Below are 23,111 nucleotides of genomic sequence, written 5' to 3'. Positions count from 1 at the left end.
AGGATCTGCGTGATTTTTTAAATCTCCTCCAACTGGAGATTCTGTGATTTCTGAAATGAAAACTTACAATGGACAAACCAAGGTTTTTTGTCCATTTTGTTCGTATGAAGTAGAGTAGATAATACACAAAGCTTCCCTGTGCCAGGTGCCATGTACATAAAACCTTTTTCAAACCATGAATAAATAAAAGTAAAACTTAACTCCTTTGTCATGCCCAAACCTACTTTTGCCTCACTGAGAAACCACTGCTGGATGTACCAGACATCTGACTGAAGCACCCAGTGGATAGTTTCAGGATTCACCTTCATCCTTGACCCACATTTTCTACTCCTGCCAAGCTACAAACTTAATAGCCCCCAAACACGACTTGCTGCTTCCCCTGTGGATGCCTGGAAAGGCTGTACTCTGGGATAGGGTTCCCTTCTTATAACACATGAGCCTTCCTATCTTGAGGTAACAATCCATCTCAGTTTTGAAGTCCCTAAATGTTTGCTATTTGTCCTGTTTTCTGACTCTGTCATACTTGAATTTCTGTTTCCCTGTGTTTCCTGGTTTCCAAATTCTTGGAATTCTAATTTCCAAATTCTAATCACCTATTTTGCCTAAAGTTTGAGATTCTGAATATTCCTAACAGTTCAATCATTCATTCATTTGCTAAATATTTATAGTAACTGCCACGTGCCTAGAGCACTGTGCTAGGCATTGTAGGAGATACAAAGAGCCCTATGACGTGGGCAAGGGCCTAAATCTGATAGAGAATATGAAACATGGACTGAAATAGCTACAACCCACAGCACAATGTGCTAAGGGCTATACCAGAGGTACAAGCCGAGTGCTGTGAGAGTTCAGAGGCAGGCGAGATCCTGCAGAAAACTGAGATGTGACTGCAAGAGCAGCCTGTAAAAGCCTGATGCAATTGATGTGCTGATTTTTTTAAATCCTCAAATATAAAGTATACAAAATATTAGATTGAAAGAAGGAGGCAGCCGTGAATCAGGTAAAGCAGAGGTCCCCAACCTTTTTGGCACCAGGGACCGGTTTCGTGGAAGACAATTTTCCCGTGGACGGTGGGAGGCGGGGCGTGGTTCAGGCGGTAAGGCGAGTGATGGGGAGCGGTGGGGAGCGGCAGCTGAAGCTTCACTCGCCAGCTGCTCACCTCCTGCTGTGCGGCCTGGTTCATAACAGGCTGCAGGCTGCGGATACATACCGGTCCGCAGCCCGGGGGTTGGGGACCCCTGAGGTAAAGGATGTTCTGGGAAAGTACATCAAATGTTCAGCAGCAGATAAACGTGCAACATTAGCCAGAGGGGCTAATCAATGTCCAATGTAAACCAAACACCAGAAAATCATCCCCGTTGTGAACACAGTCATTTACTCACTCAGCCAGAAAAACTACAATTATGAAATTGAAACTACATTTGCTGCTTAAATGAGTCTTTTTAGAGATTTAGTTTAGACTGAAAATTGTTCATTAAAGAGTTCCTCTGGGTAATGGACTTCAACTGCACTTTATATTTTTAGAACCCTTTAAATTCACTCCCCATTCCAACCCCTAGAGGTAGGTAATATCAGGGATAGGCAAACTTTTTCTGCAAACCGCCAGAAAGTAGTAAATATTTTAGGCTTTGCAATCCAAACAGTTTCTGTCACAACTACTCTGCTCTACTGTTGTAATTTGAAAATAGCCATGGACAGTTTTCACGTGAAGGAGTGTAGCTGTGTGCCAATATAACTTTATTTATGAATACTCATATTTTAATTTCAGAAAATTTTCATGTGTTACAAAGTATTTTTCTTCTTTTATATTTTTTTCCACCATTTAAAAATGTAAAAGCCATTCTTAGCTTGCATGCCACATTTGGCTGGCAGGCTGTAGTTTGCTGACCCCTGGGTTATATCAATCACCCTATTTACAGATGACAAAACAAAGGTTAAAGGAGACTAAGTATATTCTCAAATCAATAGCAATTCAGTTTCTTAAATTCCATATATAATGGAACTAATGAGAGAAATAATGAAGCAATAAGAAAAACTGAGACATTTACCCACTCTTTATCAACATGTTTCACAGGGTGGGAAAGTCATGTATTATCTATAAACTTTGACTCCCTGGGGCATAACAAGTAAATAATTTTTAAACTGTGCTTAGCAAGATCGGTTCATGGTAAATGAGGCAATTATGGCTTAAATTTATATGTACTATACTATATTGTCTTTCTTAATTTTAATTTATTATGGGTGACAGTCTCTAAGCTAAAAAAAATTTTTGCCTTATTTTGAAGATCTTGTAGTTTTTGTGATGAACCACACACATCGCTAAATATTTATCAGCACATAAATATCTCAAAAGAGATATGAACAGTTATTGATGTAGTTTAATCTCAGAGCTCCATGGAATGAGGATTCCACCTCTCTGTGGGTACCAAGATGAAGGGTTGAAGAAATGTTGAAGAATAAAGCACTGGGAAATCCAACCCCCCACTGGAATGTCACTTATTTGAGACTTTAAAATGATATAGTAAATTTCAAAGTCACGGACACCCATAGCTTTATAGCAAGAGCAGATATACAGTATACTTGTTCAAGACATCCTGAAAGGATTAGAGCAGAAAACAAGTGTCAGAGAAAATCTCCAGTGGTCCTCACTCTTCAGAAAATTAAGCCTAGGGGAAAGAGAACAGGCGCATGATACAAATGCTTAAAAATCAAGGAAGATCACACTAGGGTGAACTGAGTTCACCAAATCTGAAAATACTCTAACAACAATGAGGTGCCATACTGTTAGAGGAACAACTGACCAAAACCGCCCGCCCTGGCCTGGCATCATAGTAACCACATGCATGAGTTATCTTACAACAGGAGGTCCTGTTAAAGAATGAGGCGGAACTAACAAGCTACCACCAACCGGAAGAACTGGGTAAAGGTTAAAAGAAGAGAGGAGACGCCAGTCCTACCAACCTCTCAGGATCCTTCTTGCTGGAATCCATCTTGGCTGAGCAATGCACATGCCACCAGGAAGGACCTTAAGTCAGAACGATCGGCCAGAGACAACCCAGAAACTAACCCCATTATCATAAAACCTGAGACTGCAAGCCACGTGGCAGAGCAGTTCTCCTGGGTTCCCTTACCCTGCTGCTCTCCACCCAGGCACCCCTTCCCAATAGAGTCTCTTGCTTTGTCAGCAGACACACAGACACACACATGTGTCTTTCTGAGTGTTAGACAAGAGCCCACCCTTGGGCCCTCGAAGGGGACCTCTTCCTGTAACAATCCCACTGAAGTGCAGAAGGGCTACATTTAGAACCTAGGTGAGAACAACTTCCTATGAGAGAGGTGGTTGGTTGGTTGTTTATTTGCTTAGGTGGGTTGTACAGCAGTATAATTCCCCACTTATTTATTCCTTCAGTAGAATGGACAAATGGTTCCATTTCAGAAAGTAATAGATAAATAAATAAACAATATTTTAAAATCATGGGGGAAAAAAGCCCTCCATATTTAGAAAAGTGATACAAAAATAATAACTTTAAAATATTTAGATAAAATCATGGTGTCAGGAGCTTCCCTGGTGGCGCAGTGGTTGAGAGTCTGCCTGCCGATGCAGGGGACGCAGGTTCGTGTCCCGGTCCGGGAAGATCCCACATGCCGCCGAGCGGCTGGGCCCATGAGCCATGGCCGCTGAGCCTGCGCGTCCGGAGCCTGTGCTCCGCAACAGGAGAGGCCACAACAGTGAGAGGCTCGCGTATTGCCAAAAAAAAAAAAATCATGGTGTCAGAGCCCTAATAAAGGGAACACTGACATTTGGGAAGTAGGTCCCACATCTGGAATGCACTCCTCTGCCCATCACTAAAAGGGCTGAGTAAAGTCTAAACTCTTTGGTGTCTACCCTCCACCCCTGCCAAAACCTGTTTTCTGGCTCTCTGGTCTCCTGCCCTTTCCTGTCCCCGCCCGCACTCCAGTCATCTAACAAGCTCCCTGGAGATCCCTTAATGTGCCATGATGTTTGGGGCCTTTACACGTACCCAGCTCTCAGCCCAGAATGCCATTCTCCATCCTGTCCACTGGGCAGCTCCTACCTTCAAGCTCATTCTCACTAATACATGCCCTGATGATCCTCCCACCATGTCCAGAGTGATCACTTTTTCTTCTATGTTCTCACTGTACGTCATCCTCCCCTCTTTTTATAGCACTATGACCTGAACTGCTATGTGCAGTTTATCTCCTCTACAGAAGATGATCTCCCTGAGGCATAAGAAGGAATGCCTTTAACTTTCATATCCCTGAGGCTTAGCATGGTGCCAGAGGCACATTCGTAACTCAATAAACATTTGCTGAATGAATGAATGAACGCATACTGAGTCCTTTTAAGACTCTACCCTTCCTACCACAGAAAGAATCTAGACTTAAGGTCAGGGTGGTAGGTAATTCTAACATTTCATTCATTCACTCATTCAACAGACATTTATTGAGTACTTACTATGTGCCAGGAACTCTTCTAGGAGCATGAGAAACGTCTGTGAGCCGAGTAAACAAAGATCCCTGCCATTGAAGAGCTCACATTCTGGTTGGGGAAACAGACATTAAACAATAAATGTAACAGATAAATAACATGCTTTGTTAAAAGGGGATAAGAAGTAAGGGGAAAAGATATAAGTAGAGCATGACAAGGGGGACTGGGAGTGTGTGAGTTGTGATTTTAAACTATGTGATCAGGGGAGTAGGACCTGCCAAGTAGACAGTGAGAAGATTGCATTTGGACAAAGACTTAGAGAGTCAATTAGACATGGGGATATATGGGGGAAGGGCATTCCAGGCAGCGAGAACATTCAGTGCACACTCTAAGGCCAAGACAAGGAGGTCAGTGAAGTTGGCTAAGAATGAGGTTGGAAAGAGGTGTGATGAGGTAGGGGGAGAAGGGGGAAAGGTGGCAGATCATGGAGGCCTTTGTAGGTCATTAAAATGACTTTGACCCTGAATGAAATAGGGAACCACTGGAGGATTTTGAGCAAAGGAGCAACATGATCTGATGTACATCTGACTTACATTTTAAAAGGATCACTCAGCTATTTTGTTGAGAATTTAGTATTGGGCCAAGGGTAGAAGCAGAGAGATCAGTTAAGAAGCTATTGCAATGATGTAAACGAACTGTAACAGTGGCTTACATCAGGGCTGTAGATGGGAAAAAGTGACTGGTCCTAGTTTTATTTTGAAGATAGATCCAAAAACATTTGCTGCCATAGATGGGATGTGCAAAGAGAGAAGGATCAAGCATTAGTCCAAGGTTTTTGACCTAAGCAACTGGAATAAGAGAAAAACTATAAGCATTTAGCCTTATCTAGGGGCTATACTTCACTCACCCTCCTACTGTCTGGTAAGTATTAAGTGAGGTCAATATGTAGCAGCATAGTGACCCACGTGGAGGCAACATGATGCAGGAGAGAGAGCAGAGAAAGAGTGCTGTTTAGCTGCTACTGCTTCCTGGGGTTAGCCTCTGAGTCTTGCTCATTTTCTGCCTCCTCCTCTTACTCCCTTATCCCCCAAATTACAAGAATTTTCCTTGTTGGCTCACTTGTTCAGAACTAAAGAGAATTATGCCATAGATTTAGTGGAAAACAGTTTAATGGTAGTAGATTTTAAAGAAGCTCAAATAAGGTTAACTCCATTATTAAAATGATCATGGGGAAGGTGATGATGCTGGTAGTGTTTATAATATTTGCCTTTGCTGCAGAGTTCATAAACCATAGAGATATTGTGCAAAAGGAGGAGGGAGCCAAAGCCGGGAGGATGGCCTTAGTCACACCTTGTAAGCCACCAAACATCTTTTTTAGGCTAAAATACTTCTGAGGCTATCTGCCAAACTGTATTTTTTTAAAAAAACAAATGTGTTCCATGCATTTGAATGCTTATGATTGGAAAACCTCTGGCGATGGAAAACTTTGTTCTTTTTAAACTGATGCTGCATTTACATATATTGAGATATGGAACACATCCGTAAATAAAGTTGTGCAATGCTCTATAAAATGCATTCCTACATCCCAGTTCTTAGTTTGTTAGATCAGATCCTTAAGAATTATTTTAAATGCCTTTGTTTAACCAAAATTTTGTGTGTTGAGTGTTTTTGTTTTTTTTTAAACTGGTGTTTAAAAACTTTTTAATGAGTTCCTTTGTGCCCTTCGGATCTTTCTTGAGCAATTCAGGATGATCTGAAAACTCTTTAGAAATGAACGAGAACTCTACTGGAAAGTGTGTATTTCATAGTATCATTAAATATTGATTAAGCACCCACTACATATACAACACTGTATTGGTGGCTGAAAGGACAATGATATTTAGATTTGAATCTTTTTAAAGAAACACTTTCAAAACAGGGTTTTCATTCTCTTTCCCAGTCATGCATAGACTACTTTCACAACTATTACTTATTAATAGAAAAATAACAGAAAATATAGATTATCTGTCTAGTTTTGCATTTTCCTCTCTTGTCTGAGGATCTCTCTGAAACAGACAGAGATCCAGACCTGAGGGTTTGCCAGTTATGTTTTTAGTTTAGTTTGCCTCTGCATTTTAGGCTGTTCATTTGACTTGGTCTAAAACTGGAAATTTGTGTAGAAGTGTTTCTCTTGAGACTCATAACATTTTAAAGGAGGTTCCTACTGAGCAGTAATCTGAACTATTTCTTAAAAGTCATATGAATCTCTTAATTCTGATAGTTTTAAGCATAAAGGGTTGGATATGTAGAATAAGATCAAGGAAAACAAAAAGAGAAGAGAATCTGAAAATTAATATTTCTTCATTTCAAAATTCATAGTACATCAACCTCGGTTATATCCTGTTCCTTGGTCTGGGATGCATTCTAGATGGGAGAGTTGCCTATCGTAATTAGCATAATTGTGTCCACGTGGGGCTCAGTCAATCAATTCAGCAGGAGAAAGTAAATCAAACTACCTGTTCATGTGGACAAAAATATCTAAATTTTCTTTTTCAGCCATTATTCTCACGTCATGAGTAGACACAGCTCTCGCCAGTGAAACTACCATGAGTGATCCATGAGTTTCCATTAGAGGACATTCAACTTATCAGTGATTTAGAATTCCCAAGCATCCACTTAAATATATTATTACAGCCATCACCATAGTGATGGGCAAGTTCTGGAATGGTCTTTTGAACTGCATCAACTGTTTTCAATCTCACATCCTCAACATTATAAAAGAGTCAACTTTAGGACCTTGATTTTCTCCCATCTCGTAGTTTATAAAAAAGCTGGCAAATTCTTTATCTTTTTATTTCCATAATGTTAATGAATTTCAATATATTTCTTGCATGAAGAATTTTGAATAATCCAAATAAAACCTACTAGGAATTTTCATTAGAAGTTTCAGATGTCCCAGGTTACAAAGAGACTTTGAATTTAGGTATTTCCTTCTTTTGCATTAGTACTTGGTTAGAATACATTATTTCCAAAATCTTAGAGTAAGAAGTATGAAGCTTCACTTTCCCCACCAAACCCAAACCTGCTTCTCTTCCAATGTTCTCTATTCATCCACTTTGGATGGAAACATGCCAGTTACCCTGGACTACTTTGCCATCACCCACCCATCAAATCACCAAATAAGGATCTCTTTTACCTCCTAAATATTTTCAAATACACTCACTCTCCATCCCAAATGCCACCAACCTGAGCAAGGTGACAGTCTTCTCTGACTTGAACTCTGTATTGCTGAAATAGGTGCCCATCTGTTCACTACATCTCCATCCTTGCCCTTCACCAGTTTACGTTCAAAATTCAATTAAATCATAATCTTAACAATATGATTATGACATCCCTTTACTTAAAAAAGGCAATATTTTGTCACTGCCATTGGGATAAAATCTAAATTCTTTAATATGACTTACAAGCCTTCATAATTGATCAGATTTCCATCTAATTTCCCAGTCTTATTTCTCAATCCCCTCCTCCTTGAGTCATCCTGAACTTTGTTTTTGTTCTAATGTCATGGCTCTCTGTCTCATCACTCCAGCCCTTTATGCATGGTTGATTCCTCCACCTGGAACGACATTCATTTATTTTTTATTTATTCAGCAACTATTATGAAGCAAAGACTCTTTAGGGCTTCCCTGGTGGCGCAGTGGTTGAGAATCTGCCTGCTAATGCAGGGGACACGGGTTCGAGCCCTGGTCTGGGAGGATCCCACATGCTGCGGAGCAACTAGGCCCGTGAGCCACAACTACTGAGCCTGCGCTCCGCAACAAGAGAGGCCGCGACAGTGAGAGGCCCGCGCACCGCCATGAAGAGTGGCCCCTGCTCGCCGCAGCTAGAGAAAGCCCTCGCACAGAAACGAAGACCCAACACAGCCAAAATTAAATAAATAAAATACTGAATACATAACTACTTTAAAAAGAAAATTACAGTTGCTACAATGTTTAAATAAATAAATAAAGACTCTTTATTTGCAATTATTATTATAGTATACTATTATGGAGAGCTTACTCCATGCTAGGTACTAGGAAGTAAATCAATGATTAAACCAGGCATGGTTTCTATCTTAATAAATCTTACTGTCTAGCATGGCAAATAGTCATGAAACACAGAATGAGATTAGAGTTTATGGTATGGAAAGTATAAGGTGATGTGGGATCAAATGTCAAATGTCAGTAAGGGTAACCATACTTAATTGAGGAGTCATTGGAGGTTCCCTGAGGAAGTACTGTTGAAGCTAAAATCTGAAAGATGAGTAGGAGCTAGTTGTGGTAACAGAAGAGTGGAGGAGGTGGAGGAGGAGGAGGAGGATGAGGAGGCGGGGAGAGTGGTGGAATAAATGTTCTAGTGGCACAGTTAAATGGAAAATATATGAGTACTGAGAAAAGAAATAGCTTTCCCTTGTTATAAGCATAAGATATTGGGAACAGGTATCTTTATTGAATATATTTTGTTGATGGCCTGTGTCACAAAGGAAAACAATTTATAAAGTTCTCACTACCCATTTTTTTTTAATTTATTCATTTATATATATATATATTTGGCCGCACTTGGTCTTTGTTGCTGCACGCGGGCTTTCTCTAGTTGCAGTGAGCGGGGGCTACTCTTGGTTGTGGCGCGCGGGCTTCTCATTGCGGTGGCTTCTCTTGTTGTGGAGCACGGGCTCTAGGCGCGCGGGCTCAGTAGTTGTGGCGCACGGGCTTTGTTGCTCCGCGGCATGTGGGATCTTCCCGGACCAGGGCTCGAACCCGTGTCCACTGCATTGGCAGGCAGAGTCTTAACCACTGCGCCACCAGGGAAGCCCCATCTCACTACCCTTTGTTGATAACTAAGTTCAGTGGCTCTTTCTTTCATAAATGCTGTTGCAATTAAAGGAGTAAAAAAAAATCTTTGGTGAGAGACAGCCTGGATATCAGGAAACTAGTTCTATTCTGACTTTTGCTTATGACTGTACCAAATGACTTACTCTTACTTGTATCTCTGCTTTGTTGTTTGTAAAAGGGTGGTGATAATATCACCCAGTTTAGGTTACAGGGTAGAATCAAATGAGATAGTGTTGGAAAAGTATAAGTACCACACTACTGAATGAGCTTTTTAAAATATGCATTTCAAGCATACTAAACAGTTTCTCAGTTTTAGACTGTTCTCTACATATTAGTAGAAACACAAATTCATCTTTCTTATGATTTGTAGTTGTAGCAACAGGAGCTGCAATTCCAATTTCACAAGTAAAAAGCCATCTTCAGTACATTTTAAGAGAAACAGAATTAGATTATGTCTCTTTTCAAAAAACCCAATTGTTTTTCAAAAAAACCCAATTGTTCAAACCAAAAATATTTCGAAGTAGAAAAACTGGAAAATCCAGTTACTTTGGAATCATCAAAAAATAGGACACATTTCTGCCGTGATCAAGTCCCTCAATTCCTTTATTTTTTATGGAGAAGTTAATCTGATCAGACCTTTCTTACTTTCCTGTTTAAACTTACTATCAGATCTACCAGTGGTATATTTATTGATAAATATTGGCAATACAAATGCAAAGAAAGTTGTACTGAAATATAATCTCTACATGTTTAATAACTACAAACTTACATGTAAAAAAGAAACCTTCTAGCCTCATGTTACCTTTGTATGTAATAAGGCAGACATGAAATAAAACACGGTTGGTTTATGGGTCTGCTTTGCCAAAAACTTTTACTCATTCCTGAAAACATTTTATTTTTTATTTTACTTTTAAATTTTATTTATTTTTTGGCTGCATTGGGTCTTTATTGCTGTACGTGGGCTTCTCATTGTGGTGGCTTCTCTTGTTGCACAGCACGGGCTCTAGGCGTGTGGGTTTCAGTAGTTGCAGCACGTGGGCTCAGCAGTTGCAGCACATGGGCCCTAGAGTGCAGGCCCAGTAGTTGTGGTGCAGGGGCTTAGTTGCTCCTTGGCATGTGGGATCTTCCGGGACCAGGGATCAAACCCATGTCCCCTGCATTGGCTGGCAGATTCTTAACCACTGCGCCACCAGGGAAGTCCTGAAGACATTTTAGTCACAGTTAAGTATATAGCTGTCAAAAACCTCTATCACAAATATTAATTTTGGGGGGAGTTCCCTGGTGGTCCAGTGGTAAAGAATCCGCCTTCCAATGCAGGGGATGCGGGTTTGATCCTTGGTCGGGAACTAAGATCCCACATGCCGCGGAGCAACTAAGCCCACAGGCCGGGCCGCAAACTACAGGGCTCTGGAGCCCGCACGTCACAACTAGAGAGAAGCCCACACGCCAAAACAAAGAGCCCACGGGTAGCAACTAAGACCCAACACAGCCAAAAATAAATAAATAAATAAATAAATAAATAAATAAATTTTAATATTAGTTTTTTCTTATATGTTCCCATAGCCACAAATAGGAATAATATCAACTCCCCTTTCAGAATAAAAAGACAAGCTCATTCTAAAATATTTTACAAATAATGAGAACTGGACAAGTACTACTTTATAGAGACGAAGCCTGAGTTTTTAGTTCTGAATGACACTTTTTTGTTTTGTTTTGTTTATAGTCTCTTTTTTCTTTGGTAAGCAACTGTATTTCAAAATATAGAAGCTCTATTAAAGGTGTCTAATTTCAAAGTCCTGTTTGCATCTTTATATTTTTTTTCTATTACAAATTGCAGGCATCTTTTAAAAGTTTGATAATTTTATTGCATTAATTATTTCTGTATTGTTGGGGAAAAAAATTTTAAAGCCATTTAAAAGGAGAAAATAGTTCATGGATGCCTGGTTTCTTTAGAGATGGGAAAGAGCTCTTAAGGAAATGCATATTTAGGAATCTCATTTAGTTGATGGCAATTGAATTCTCATCTCTGTTAGTATATGTTTGAAGGAAATAGAGTTCATGGAATTATTCAGTCAGAAGATTAGTGAGCAGTTCTTTCTGCTTTTGTTACAGTGCAAAGGCCTATTCAAGAGGAATCAGAAATGTGGGGTTCCAGTCTCAATTCTGCCACCCACGCTCCATGTCACTTAAGCCACTTAAGAAAGGCACTTAGCCTCTGAACATCAGTTTCTCATTTGTAAAATGGAGATAATGATGCCTTTCTTGTAAGCTTCTTATTAAGAGTAAGTGACATACACGATGAAAATGCCTTGTAAATCAGAAGCTGCTCTACAAAAATAAATTACAAAACTTATCACTAGCTCAAAGATTCCCATAAGAGATTCTACAAGAAAAATTGTTTAATATGTATTTTGTGTTCTTGTTCCTGTTTCCTTTTCAATGTATATGTGCTAAATCCTTCATTAGGTTATAAGCTCCTTAAAGCCACAGTGAGCATACCGTATCCTCTTTCCATGTTGCTCTCTGGATTACACATAACTCGTGGACACTCAAAAGTCTTTGTTGATATTCTCTCCTCTTCTTCAGTTCCAATCATAAGCAAAAGTCACTACTGTCAAAGTCTCCTTTCACCTATTCTATGTCTAAACCTCCCTGCTGTAACCCATACCTATTTCCATATACTCTCTCCTCTAAACTCATGGAGAACTGGCAGGTCAGCATCAACTTAACAAAAGCCTTTATCACCATTACTAAACTCTCTTTAGCTGCAAGACAAAATCTCTGGTTCTCAATCTAAATCTACCCCTCCTGCAATCCAAAACAAGTGGAATTAGGTACATCCTTAGTCCCAGGAAGAAAGGAGGAGTACCTGCTGGCCCACTAAAGATTACTAGAGCCAAGGAGTTCCAGAGGAGAGTCCCTCCCTGTCTGGGCAACTGAGAGGAATAAAGTACAGCCACATAAAATGGCTAGAGGAAATACAGAGAGAGAAAAAAAGAAGGACAGGGGTGAAGACACCAGAATCAAAAGAAAGTGAAAGGAGAGTGTTTTCAGGGCACTGATATTCCCTTAGAAGGCTGATGAGATGCTCTAGTCTACTTTGATGCTAGAACAAAAGTCTTTATTTAATAGGTAAGTTGGCACCAGCTCCTGATACAACACTTTTAAAAGCGAAAGTATGGTGAGGAAGGGATGGCTACCTCAGTCACCCTCCTTGGATCCTATAAATGTGCCTATGTGATCTGCACTCTTCTCAAAGTATATTCTTTCCATGAGGTTTTTAATAAGGGTGCCCAGTTCAACTCACCTTTTAGGTTTAAGAGAGGAATATTTTTATTCTAAGCCACCTCTCCCAGCCTTTACCGATATGATGTGGCTTTCACTAAACAGCCCTAGGAGGGCCCACGCAATCCTCAGGCTCCGGGTAAACACGTGTGCCTGCAGCCGGCTCCAGCTCGCCCTGCGTTTCAGCACCGCTGTCTCTGGATAGCGCCTCACTGGCCGGCCGGCGCAAGGCCTCCCACCCTTCACTCATCCATCCCTAGTCCACTCGCTTTCCTCTTCTCGCTTCTCTCATTGCCAGAAGAAAAGCATCCCGACTTCTAACTTCTCCTCAATTCCTGCTTCAAAAGTGACCTCCGCGTGCCTCCCTCAGGGTCTAAACGCGCAAGCCCCCGCGCCTTTGGGTCCTCCTGGAGCAGCAGCGAAGCCCCGCCGTTTACCCACCGGTGGCCCGAGATCTCTGTCAGGCAACGATCACCTTTCCCTTACCACTTCTCAATCCCAACCAGCAGCCAGAAGCTCACTCGGCCTCTCTCTTCGCCACAAAGCCTCCTTGAAAAAAACGCGCGATGATGCGCCCTCGCCTCGCCCAGCCCCCAAACACACACACACACACACACACACACACACACACACACACACAGAGTCATACATACACTCACACGCCTCAAACCTTGTGGGAGCCATCGCCAACCTGGGCAGAGCCTCAGCCAACTTGGGCCCCATCCTTCAACACCGGCTCGCAAAGGGCAGCCCGCAGCAACCGCCCCGCCCTCTCCCCTTCCTAGGCGGTGGGTCCCGGCAGCCAAGCCCAGGCCCCCGCCCCCTGCTCCCCACCCCCACATTCACTAAGCCATCCACCTCGCGCGCGCAATCCACTGTCCACAACCCTCAAACATTTGCCCCAAGCCGCCCCGAACCAGCAGCCAAACCATAAACGAATCTCCGTGAACCCCAGCCCTGTTCCTGGTGTGTTGTGTGTGTTTGTGTCTCTGAAGCATATACACCATTAACTCCTTCGAGCTTTCGGCCCAACCTAAACAAACAGCACGTTATCTCTAACCCCCTTCTCCCTTCTCCGCGCCCCAACCTCTGCCCCCATCCCGATCCTCACCGGCCAAGTAGCCAAACCACCGCACCACCGCACCCCAGTTCTCAAACCTCGACCTCCCACCAATCCGAACCAACACTCCCCTCCGGCCCCTCCCCTCCCCCACCCCTTGGCCCCCAGCGAGGGTCTGGCCCGAGCGAGTGACGCCTCGGAAGCACAGTCTGCGTCCCCTCCCGGGAGTCCAGAATAGAGGGGCTGACCTCCCACCAGCTGGATCAGCCAGCACACCTCTCCAGATGGGTACTCGCCTTACCGTCAGGCGCCCTGGGAAACACAGGTGCCGGGGAAAGGAGAGAGGCGGAAGCAGTCTCCGGGGGTGGGCGGGAGGACTCACCGAACATCTGAATGTGCCCTTTGGTGATGGGATTGAAGCTGCCGCAGGCGAGCAAGATAACGTGGGTCTTGGTGGTCTCGGTCATGGTGCGGGTGGGTCCCTCGCGCTGGTCCAGGGGTCGCCTCTCTTTTTGTGTCTCGATACGTCTGCAGAGGGAGAAAGGAAGGCGAGGCTCCGGCGGTGGATGCTGGGGACTCCAAGGAGCCGCTCCAGACGCAAACCGCGTCACTCTCCGCCTCCCCTTAACGCTTGCAGCGCCGGCAAGATCCGAGGCTGCTTTTGTATCGCTAAGCTCCGTCCTCTTTTCCTTCTAGCTTCTTTCACGCCTCTCGCCCTGGTCTCCCTCTCCTCCCTTTCTCTCACCCCCCACCCCACCCCATCACGCTCTCTTCCTTAGTGTTTACCTATAAGTCAAGATGCGGTACCCAAGCCCAGAACCGTGAACACTGACAGGCAACCATCAGCATGGTGTGAGCTCTTTCTCTTACCTCCTTCTGAATTAGTTTTCCTCCCTCAATCTAACATTTTTCTGTCCACACCTACTTTCTCGAACATTTCCAACTCTAAAAGTGTTCGACTTTAAGAACTGTTTTCTTTCTCTCCTCAAAATTTTAAGTGGGGAAATGACAATTGGTCACTTCAGGAGTATTCATTTCTGCCCGTCTTTCCCCCCTTATCTCATGGTTTTGAACTACTAAACTGAGTCCAGACGTTGACCTAGTGGCTGCCAAGAAATAGGGGGAACCTGAATCCTTCCCCTGGCATACTGCTCCTTTTGTGGGTTGAAGCAATGAGAACATGGATGTGACAGAGTTATTAAAGCTGTGTTAGAAAATTATTGTGATCTTACATAAGCTATCAAAATTGAGACAAAGATTTACCCATTCAACAAGTGTTCCTTGAGTGCCCACTATGTGTTAGGCTCTGTTATAAACACTGCTGATAAAGCAAAGTCCCTGTCTTCATCAAGTTTACATTCTACTGGAAGGAGATAGACAATAAACAAACATAGAAGGGCTTCCCTGGTGGCGCAGTGGTTGAGAGTCCACCTGCCGATGCAGGGGACATGGGTTCGTGCCCCGGTCCGGGAGGATCCCACATGCCGCGGAGCGGCTGGGCCCGTGAGCCATGGCCACTGAGCCTGCACGTCTGGAGCCTGTGCTCCGCAGTGGGAGAGGCCACAACAGTGAGAGGCCCGCGTACCGCAAAAAAACAAAAACAAAACAAACAGAAGGAAATATTAGAGGCAATTGTGCAATGCACAATAAGTGAATGCAGTTCACTCTCTGGCACAACAAAGGGTGAATGGAGAAGAGGGGACCACTTGAAATGAAGAAGTTAGGGAAGGCCTCTCTGGGGTGGTGAAATTTAAACTGAGACCCAAATGACAAGGAGTTGCTAGTACAAGTATTCTGGGACAGGGAAGGGCTCATTGTGCTCCTAGAAATGAAAGAAGGCCAGTGTGACCAGACTGCATGAATAATGGGAAAAATGCTAAGAGAGAAGATTGGACTGGTGATTAGGACCAAATCAAGTAGGGCTTGTAGGCTAGGGTAGGGTTTGGATGTTTCTCTAAGAGGAATAACTTAGAGAGGAATAACAAAAGGAAACCACTGAAGCTTTTAGGCAGAGAAGTGGTAAGTAATTTACATTTTTATAAGATCGCTCTGGCTGCTAGGTGGAAAATGGGAAGGCAAGGAAAGCATTTAGGAAATCCTCCTGGTAGTCTAAGCAGGTGCAGTTGTCCTTGGACTAGGTTTTATAGAGGTGAAACTGATGAGAAGCAAAGGGTCTCAGGATAAGTTTTGTAGATAAAGTTTACAGTCTTTGCAAATGGATTGGATGTGAAGGATGAGGGAAAGAGAAATCTAGGAAAATGTCTAGAAATTTGGTTTAAGTAAATGAGTGGACTGAGAGTGAGAAAGATGGAGAAAGGAAGTTTCAGGGATGACCAATGTTCTATCCTGATACAATAAATAAACCTAATAATTTGAGATTTTTTTTAAATAGCCTTTCAAAAAACTGAGATATAACTGACATATGCATTGTATTAGTTTTAGGTACACATAATAATTCTGAACTTAGAGATCCACAAGTACCAATATTTACTTTTTTTGGGCTTCAAGATTCTTGGATAAATTTCTACCTATTTTAGTGGGTTGGTCATTGTTTCTTATTTAAGAGCATGTAGTTGGTGTACAGTAAATATTTGTTAAATTATGCTGAACAGCAAATTGATCCTAATATGCATAAAATTTCCAGTTTAAAGATAAGTCCTAAGAACTGATGTATATTTGTAATTTGATGTATCTTCCCTCACAGGGGATGCAGATTAGTGGGACAGAAGAGCAGGAGATGTTGAGGGGAGCCCGACTTGGGTAGGAAACTCTGACACTTATTAGCTGGGCAATAAATATTTATTGAGTGTCTGCCACGTGCCAGATACTTGATTTAGAGGCTGTGAACAAAACAAAGTCCCTGCTTTAATACAGCTCTCATACTAGAGGGCAAAACAGACCATTGAAAAATAAAATAAAATAAACATAATGGTAACAGATACCATAATGAAAAATAAAGCTGGATGAGAAGAAAAGGAAAGGGAAATTCTCCTTTATTCAAGGTGGTCAGGGATGGCCTCTCTGATAGGATGGGATCTGAGCAGGGGCCTGAAAGAAGTGAAGGAATGTGTCATTTGAATATCTGGGGAGGAACATACCTAGCAGAACAGCAAGTGCAAAGAGCCTGAGGAGCAAGAGTGTTTGAGAGTCTTCGACAAGCACACCCATGTGGCTGCACAAAAGAAAGCAAGTGGAAAAGTAGGACAGATCAATAGGGCCTCATAGGCCCTGGTGAGGGCTTTGGCTTTTTCACTGGGAGAGATAGGAAGTCACTGGAGGTTCTGAATAGAGAAGTCACATGAACTGACTTACATTTGAAAAGTACCATTTTGGCAGGAAGTATAAATTTTGGAGTCATCAGCATAGTTTTATATTTAAAACCAAAGGATTAAATGAGGTCACCTAAGGAGTAACATATATATATATATATATATACATAGAAGAAAAGAGGCCCTCAGATTCAGCCCCGGGGCACACCAAATTAGCAACAGTAGCTAACATTCACGGAATACCAGTAGAAGCCCAGGCATTATAAGCCATTTACAGATGTTAATTCATTTAACACTCACCATAATTCTATGAGTTCAAATAATTTTATCCCATTTTAGAGATGAGCATAAGGGAGAACAGAGAAATGAAATAACTGGTCCTAGTAAGTATGGATTCAAATTTAAACCCTGGTAGTTTTGGTTGAAGGCCCTGTTGTTGATCCAAGCCTACTGTTTCATCTTGTTTCACTGCTATGCTATACAGGCATACCTTGTTTTATTGAGCTTCACAGACATTGCGTTTTTTCAAATTGAAGGTTTGTGACAACCTTGAGTGAAGCAAGTATATCTACACCATTTTTTTCCAATATCATTTGCTCATTTTGGGTCTCTGTGTCCCAGTATCTCAAACTGTTTTCATTGTTATTATATTTGTTATGGTGATCTGCAATCAGTTGTCTTTGATGTTACTATGGTAATTGTTTTGGAGCACCATGAACCACACCATATGATACGGCAAACTTAATTGATAAATGTGTTCTGACTGCTCTACTGACCAGCAGTTACCCCATCTCTCTCCCTCTCCTTCGGCCTCCTTATTTCCTGAGACACAGTGATATTGAAATTAGGCCAATTAATAACCCTAGAATGGCCTCTAAGTGTTCAAGTGAAAGGAAGGGTCAACTGATGCAGCAAGCTCCATCGCTGTCTTATTTTAAGAAATTGTCATATCTACCCTAGCCTTCAGCATCCATCACCCTGATCAGTCAGCAGCCATCAACATCCAGGCAAGACCCTCCACCAGTCAAATGATTGATTATGACTCACTGAAGGCACAGATGATGGTTATCATTTTTTAGCAAACAAGTATTTTTAAATTAAGGTAGGTACATTGTTGTTCTTGTTGTTGTTTTCGGTACGTGGGCCTCTCACTGTTGCGGCCTCTCCCGTTGCGGAGCACAGGCTCCGGACGCGCATGCTCAGCGGCCATGGCTCACGGGCCCAGCCGCTCTGCAGCATGTGGGATCTTCCCGGACCGGGGCACGAACCCATGTCCCCTGCATCGGCAGGCGGACTCTCAACCACTGCGCCACCAGGGAAGCCCTGTACATTGTTTCTTTTAGACATAATGCTATTTCAAACTTAATTGACCACAGTATAGTGTAAGCAGAAATTTTATAGGCTCTAGGAAACCAAAAAATTCATGTGACTCACTTTATTACAATATTCACTTTACTGTGGTAGTCTGGAACCAAATCTGCAATATCTCCAAGGTATACCTGGACTAACTGCATTCATAAAAATGAGGATAACTATACCCACCAAACCACAGAGATGTGAAGATTACCGGTAATGTAGAACACCTAGCATATAACAGATGGTCAATAAGTGATACCTATTTTATAAATGAGAGAATGGAACTTTGTAGCAGAGGTTTGAAGAACAGACTGAGAATTGCCATACCAAGTGTTCAGGTTTTCCCTCCTTTACCCAGGGAAAGTGGAAAAGTAGGCAACAAAATTCAATGTAACTTGCTGGAATGACTGGACACCCACTCAACTCTACAAGTTAATTTTAATAAAAAGAAAGAAAGAAAAATGTCCAATTCAACATTCCCACACAGAACAGTGGTCAATAAATATTTACCAATGAATCAAGTACAAAAATCTTTTTTTACCAGCCCAGTGCTGAGAGAGTAACAATGAAACGTGAATTTGTAACACAATGCAATAAATAAGCTTCAGTCTTGTAGGTTATGTCTTCTTAAGTAACAGTTTAAATTCTATAGATTAGATTAATTTGTTGTGATTCTAATTGTCTCTTGTAAATTTATTTGTGCTTATCTCTAACTTGTGTATCCCCAAAGAGGGCTCAGGAACTGGAATAGAAAAACACTGAAAGCAAATCTTGGTTCTGTCACTTGCTAATTGTTTGTCTTTGGGCAAGTCATTTATTGCTAAGACTGGAAATACAGTAGTCCACCCTTATCCTCGGTTTCATTTTCTGAGGTTTCAGTTATGCATGGTCAACCTCGGTCTGAAAATATTAAATGGAAAATTCTGGAGATAAACAATTCATAAGTTTTAAATTACATGCTGTTGTGATTAGCATGATGAAATCTCACGCCCTCTGCCTCCATCCTGCCTGGGACCCCCAACCACCAACATAACCTGTTCGTGACATCTAACCATAGACATTGTCATGGCTGGATGATCCAGGATCACCCAAAGCAGATGATCCTTCTTCTGACAAATCCTCAGAATGTCAATAGTAGCTTAATGCTATGTCATTCATCTCACTTCATCTCATCATGTAGGTGTTTTATTATCTCACATCATAAGAAGGGTGATAGAGTATAAGAAGAAATTTTTGAGAGACAGACCACGTTCACATAACTTTTATTACAGTATATTGTTGTAGTTGTTCTATGTTATTATTATTGTTGTTAATCTCTTACTGTGCCTAATTTATAAACTAAACTTTATCATAGGTTTTTACGTATAGGGAAAAACATAGTATATATAGGATTTGGTGCTATCCCTAGTTTCAGGCATCCACTGGGGGTCTTGGAACGTATCCCCCATTGATAAGCGAGGACTACTATACCATAATACATACCGTGTGTGCTTTATAGGGGTCCTATATGGATCAAATAAGACCATGTGTGAGTAAATGAGTTTTTTGGTTTTTTTTTAAAGCATATCCTCAGCTTTAGGTCAAACTTCACGGTTGTTCCATACAAAATACCTACTGTTTTTAAGTGTTCAGTGTTTCTATTGACGAGTTTGTCAAGGATGTTTCTGGCAGTTCCAATCTTAGAGGGTAATGGCTTTGGGAATGTGCTAATAGTGTACATATATATCAACCAATGAAAACAAATACCAAAAAACGTACTAACAACAAATTTATTCTCAGTGAAGATTCCAAGGCTGGTCCATAAGCTATAGAAATAGGAATGTCAACCCTTGCATAATACATGTACCTTAATATATACCGTGATCTATTCTCAGGGGTGCTTATTTTAACTTAGGTAATATAATTTGGTCCAATATTTCAAGTTTCCAACAACTGGTTAATTGCTTTAGGCTGGAAAGAAGCCTGAGTCATTCTCCCAGAACCTAAACTTTGCAATCTGCTCCAGCCAGTTCAGTTTCCAAATGGCTCAAGGCAGACAGTCCAACCCAGAACCTTCCATGCAATAAATATCTATTCTGATGGGCAGGCTTAAGTGTCTATTGGGGCTGATTTGAAAGGTGCCTATGTAAAGTCTAGCAGTGTGGGTATGTATGCTCACTTATCTCCCTATTTACCTAGTCCGGATTAATCATCCATTTACATCACAAGTCAGGGTAAAACTATTCCATGTTTATGAAGTTGGGTTCCAAAATAATATTAGAGATCATCCTTCATAGGAAATGCACAAAGTCACACAGACAAATGTGGCTCCCCAGTTCCTGGGATCAAGTCAGGTATTGAATATTTATTTCATGTTTCCTGGTAAAAATGATTCTGAGAAAAAAATATTATTCTGAGAAAACCATGACTCCTTGGGATTCTCTTCAGTTCTCTACATTTGTATAGTTCTTTCTCCTTTGTTTTCTCCGCTTCTCTTCAAGATAAACACCTTCAGGGACACAGCTAAAGTGATGGGCATTATTCTCCCGTTTTCCCCCCAAGGAGATATTTTTACATCTGTGGGATGAAAAATGTCCCCAAGATTAAAAAAAAAAAAAATGTACCCAAGATTAAGATCCTCCTTCCTCCAGCTCTAAATCTCCCAAGTCTCACTCAAACTTATGATTGCTCTAATTAATCTAATTATATTTCAAATATGAAAGATGTTTCCAAATTTTAAAACCTGATTATCAATTATAAACATGCCAATTTTGCTGGCACCACAGTGAAAGAAAGAAAGTACATGGGTCTTTATAACCAATAAGCATTGTATACCATTAAAAATAACAAATTTCTTCAACTAACTCAGATATTTGCTGATTTATTTATCATGACTTCTTTCAGATAATAGGGTGAGGGGCATGTACAAATCATTACTTTCATCTTGAGACCAAAGATCTCTTTTCCCAAGAGACAGAAAAATCAGTTCTAACAGACCTAGCAAGAAGTATAATTAATTAAGAAGTAAAATAATTCCTTGAAATGGCATCTGAGAATATCTCTGCCTCCCTCCTTTAAGTCACCCAAATGGAAAACACATTCGGTTCAAGGGAGCATTAAATAAAGGATAGGGAATGTAAAATACAAAATATTTTTTCCATTACATCAATACCTCACAATTTGGTTAAGTCAGATATAACCTAGAATTTCAATCCCATCATTTCTCAAACATAGAAGATGTAGAAAGCAGTTGGGGTTCCACTTCTAATACCCTGAACACCCCAAAATTAAACTCCCCTGTGAAAAACAGGCCCAGGAACTAGAGGAGGAATGATAAAGATGGTGTGACATGATACCTTTTATTACCTCTACAATGGCTCTAGAGAAGTAGCTCAGATCAAAAGATTATCCTGGGATATGATGAATACCACGGTAACTATAGTTAACAGTACTGTACTGCATATTTGAAAGTTGCTGAGAGAGTACATCCTAATAGTTCTCATCATAAGAAAAAAATTTTTTGTAACTATGTATGGGGACAGATGTTAACTAGCCTTATTGTGATCATTTTGCAATACATACATATAATCAAATCATTATGTTGTACAGCTGAAACTAATATAATGTTTTTTGGGGGTTTTTGTTTGTTTGTTTTGTTTTTTTTGTGCGATCTTAGTTTCCCAACCAGGGATCGAACCCATGCCCCCTGCAGTGGAAGTGAGGTGTCCTAACCACTGGACCGCCAAGGAATTCCCTAATATAATGTTATATGTCAATTACACATTATTATTATTATTATTATTATTATTATTATTAGGGTCATGCTATGTGGCCTCTGGGATCTTAGTTCCCTGATCAGGGATTGAACCTGGGCCCTCGGCAGTGAAAGCGTGCAGCCCTAACCACTGGATCGCCAAGGAATTCCCAATGACACCTCATTTAAAAAAAAAAAGACTATCCTAACAAGAGAATGGATGGTGATCACTAAACGACGCTGCAGAATGTGAGGGTCACCAAAGCAAAAGCCGAATGCAAATACAGTCCCCACTCCATCTTTTTTTTCCATGTGGCCCTAAATTTGCAATACTAATGTCTCCACTATGTTAAATAACTAGCATGGGGTATCTGCATCTGAAGACCACTATTATAGCACTGATCTGTTCCCTAAGAAAATAAGTTTGTTAAAGAATTTTTGTTTCCCAATTTAAATGAATAAAGAAGTGAATAGGGGACTTCCGTGGTGCCACAGTGGTTAAGAATCCGCCTGCCAATGTAGGGGACACGGGTTCGAGCCCTGGTCCGGGAAGATCCCACATGCCGCGGAGCGACTAAGCCCATGTGCCACTACTGAGTCTGCGCTCTAGAGCCCGCGAGCCACAACTACTGAGCCCATGTGCCACAACTACTGAAGCCTGTGCGCCTAGAGCCCGTGCTCCACAACAAGAGAAGCCACCGCCATGAGAAGCCCGTGCACTGCAACGGACAGTAGTCCCTGCTCACCGCAACTAGAGAAAGCCCGTGCAGCAACGAAGACCCAAAGCAACCAATAAATAAATAAATAAATAAATTTATACAAAAAAAGAAGTGACTAAAGCGAGACAAAGGGAAGAGGTGGGATAGTGGGGGAAAAAAACGCATACCTTACTTTCCAGCCAATTACTTCCTAAATATCTCCAGAATTGTTCCATTTTTCTGTATCTTTCTGCTACTTTTCAGCTTCAGGCCACCTTTCTCTCTCTCTTTAATTACCGAAGAATTCTGGCTGGATTTCCTGCCAGTAATCTTTCCCTTCCCTAAGCCATTTTTCATATTCCAGCCAAAGGGATATTTCCCTAAAATATAAATCAAATCGTATCACTCTCTGG

General features: G+C 41.4%; 1 protein-coding gene across 6 annotated transcripts in view; it reads right to left on the bottom strand.

Annotated features, from left to right (window-relative positions):
* The window catches only part of NMNAT2 (nicotinamide nucleotide adenylyltransferase 2), a 200,787-nt gene that overhangs the window by 142,324 nt on the left and 35,352 nt on the right, over nt 1-23,111 (bottom strand). For 5 of the 6 annotated variants that reach the window (XM_029227327.1, XM_029227331.1, XM_029227332.1 and 2 more), the window contains one exon: nt 14,025-14,170. In XM_029227327.1, coding sequence (XP_029083160.1) covers nt 14,025-14,109 — 85 coding nt within the window. In that variant the 5' untranslated portion in view covers nt 14,110-14,170. Of the gene's footprint in view, nt 1-14,024; nt 14,330-23,111 lie in introns of those variants that run through there. The other variant, XM_029227330.1, reaches the window with a different exon arrangement.

Source organism: Monodon monoceros, unplaced genomic scaffold, assembly GCF_005190385.1.
Source record: "Monodon monoceros isolate NGI ecotype Baffin Bay Population unplaced genomic scaffold, NGI_Narwhal_1 Super_Scaffold_18, whole genome shotgun sequence".
Classification (NCBI taxonomy): domain Eukaryota; kingdom Metazoa; phylum Chordata; class Mammalia; order Artiodactyla; family Monodontidae; genus Monodon; species Monodon monoceros.
The sequence above is the reverse complement of the archived record's forward strand: the minus strand, read 5'-3'. Positions and strand labels throughout refer to the sequence as shown.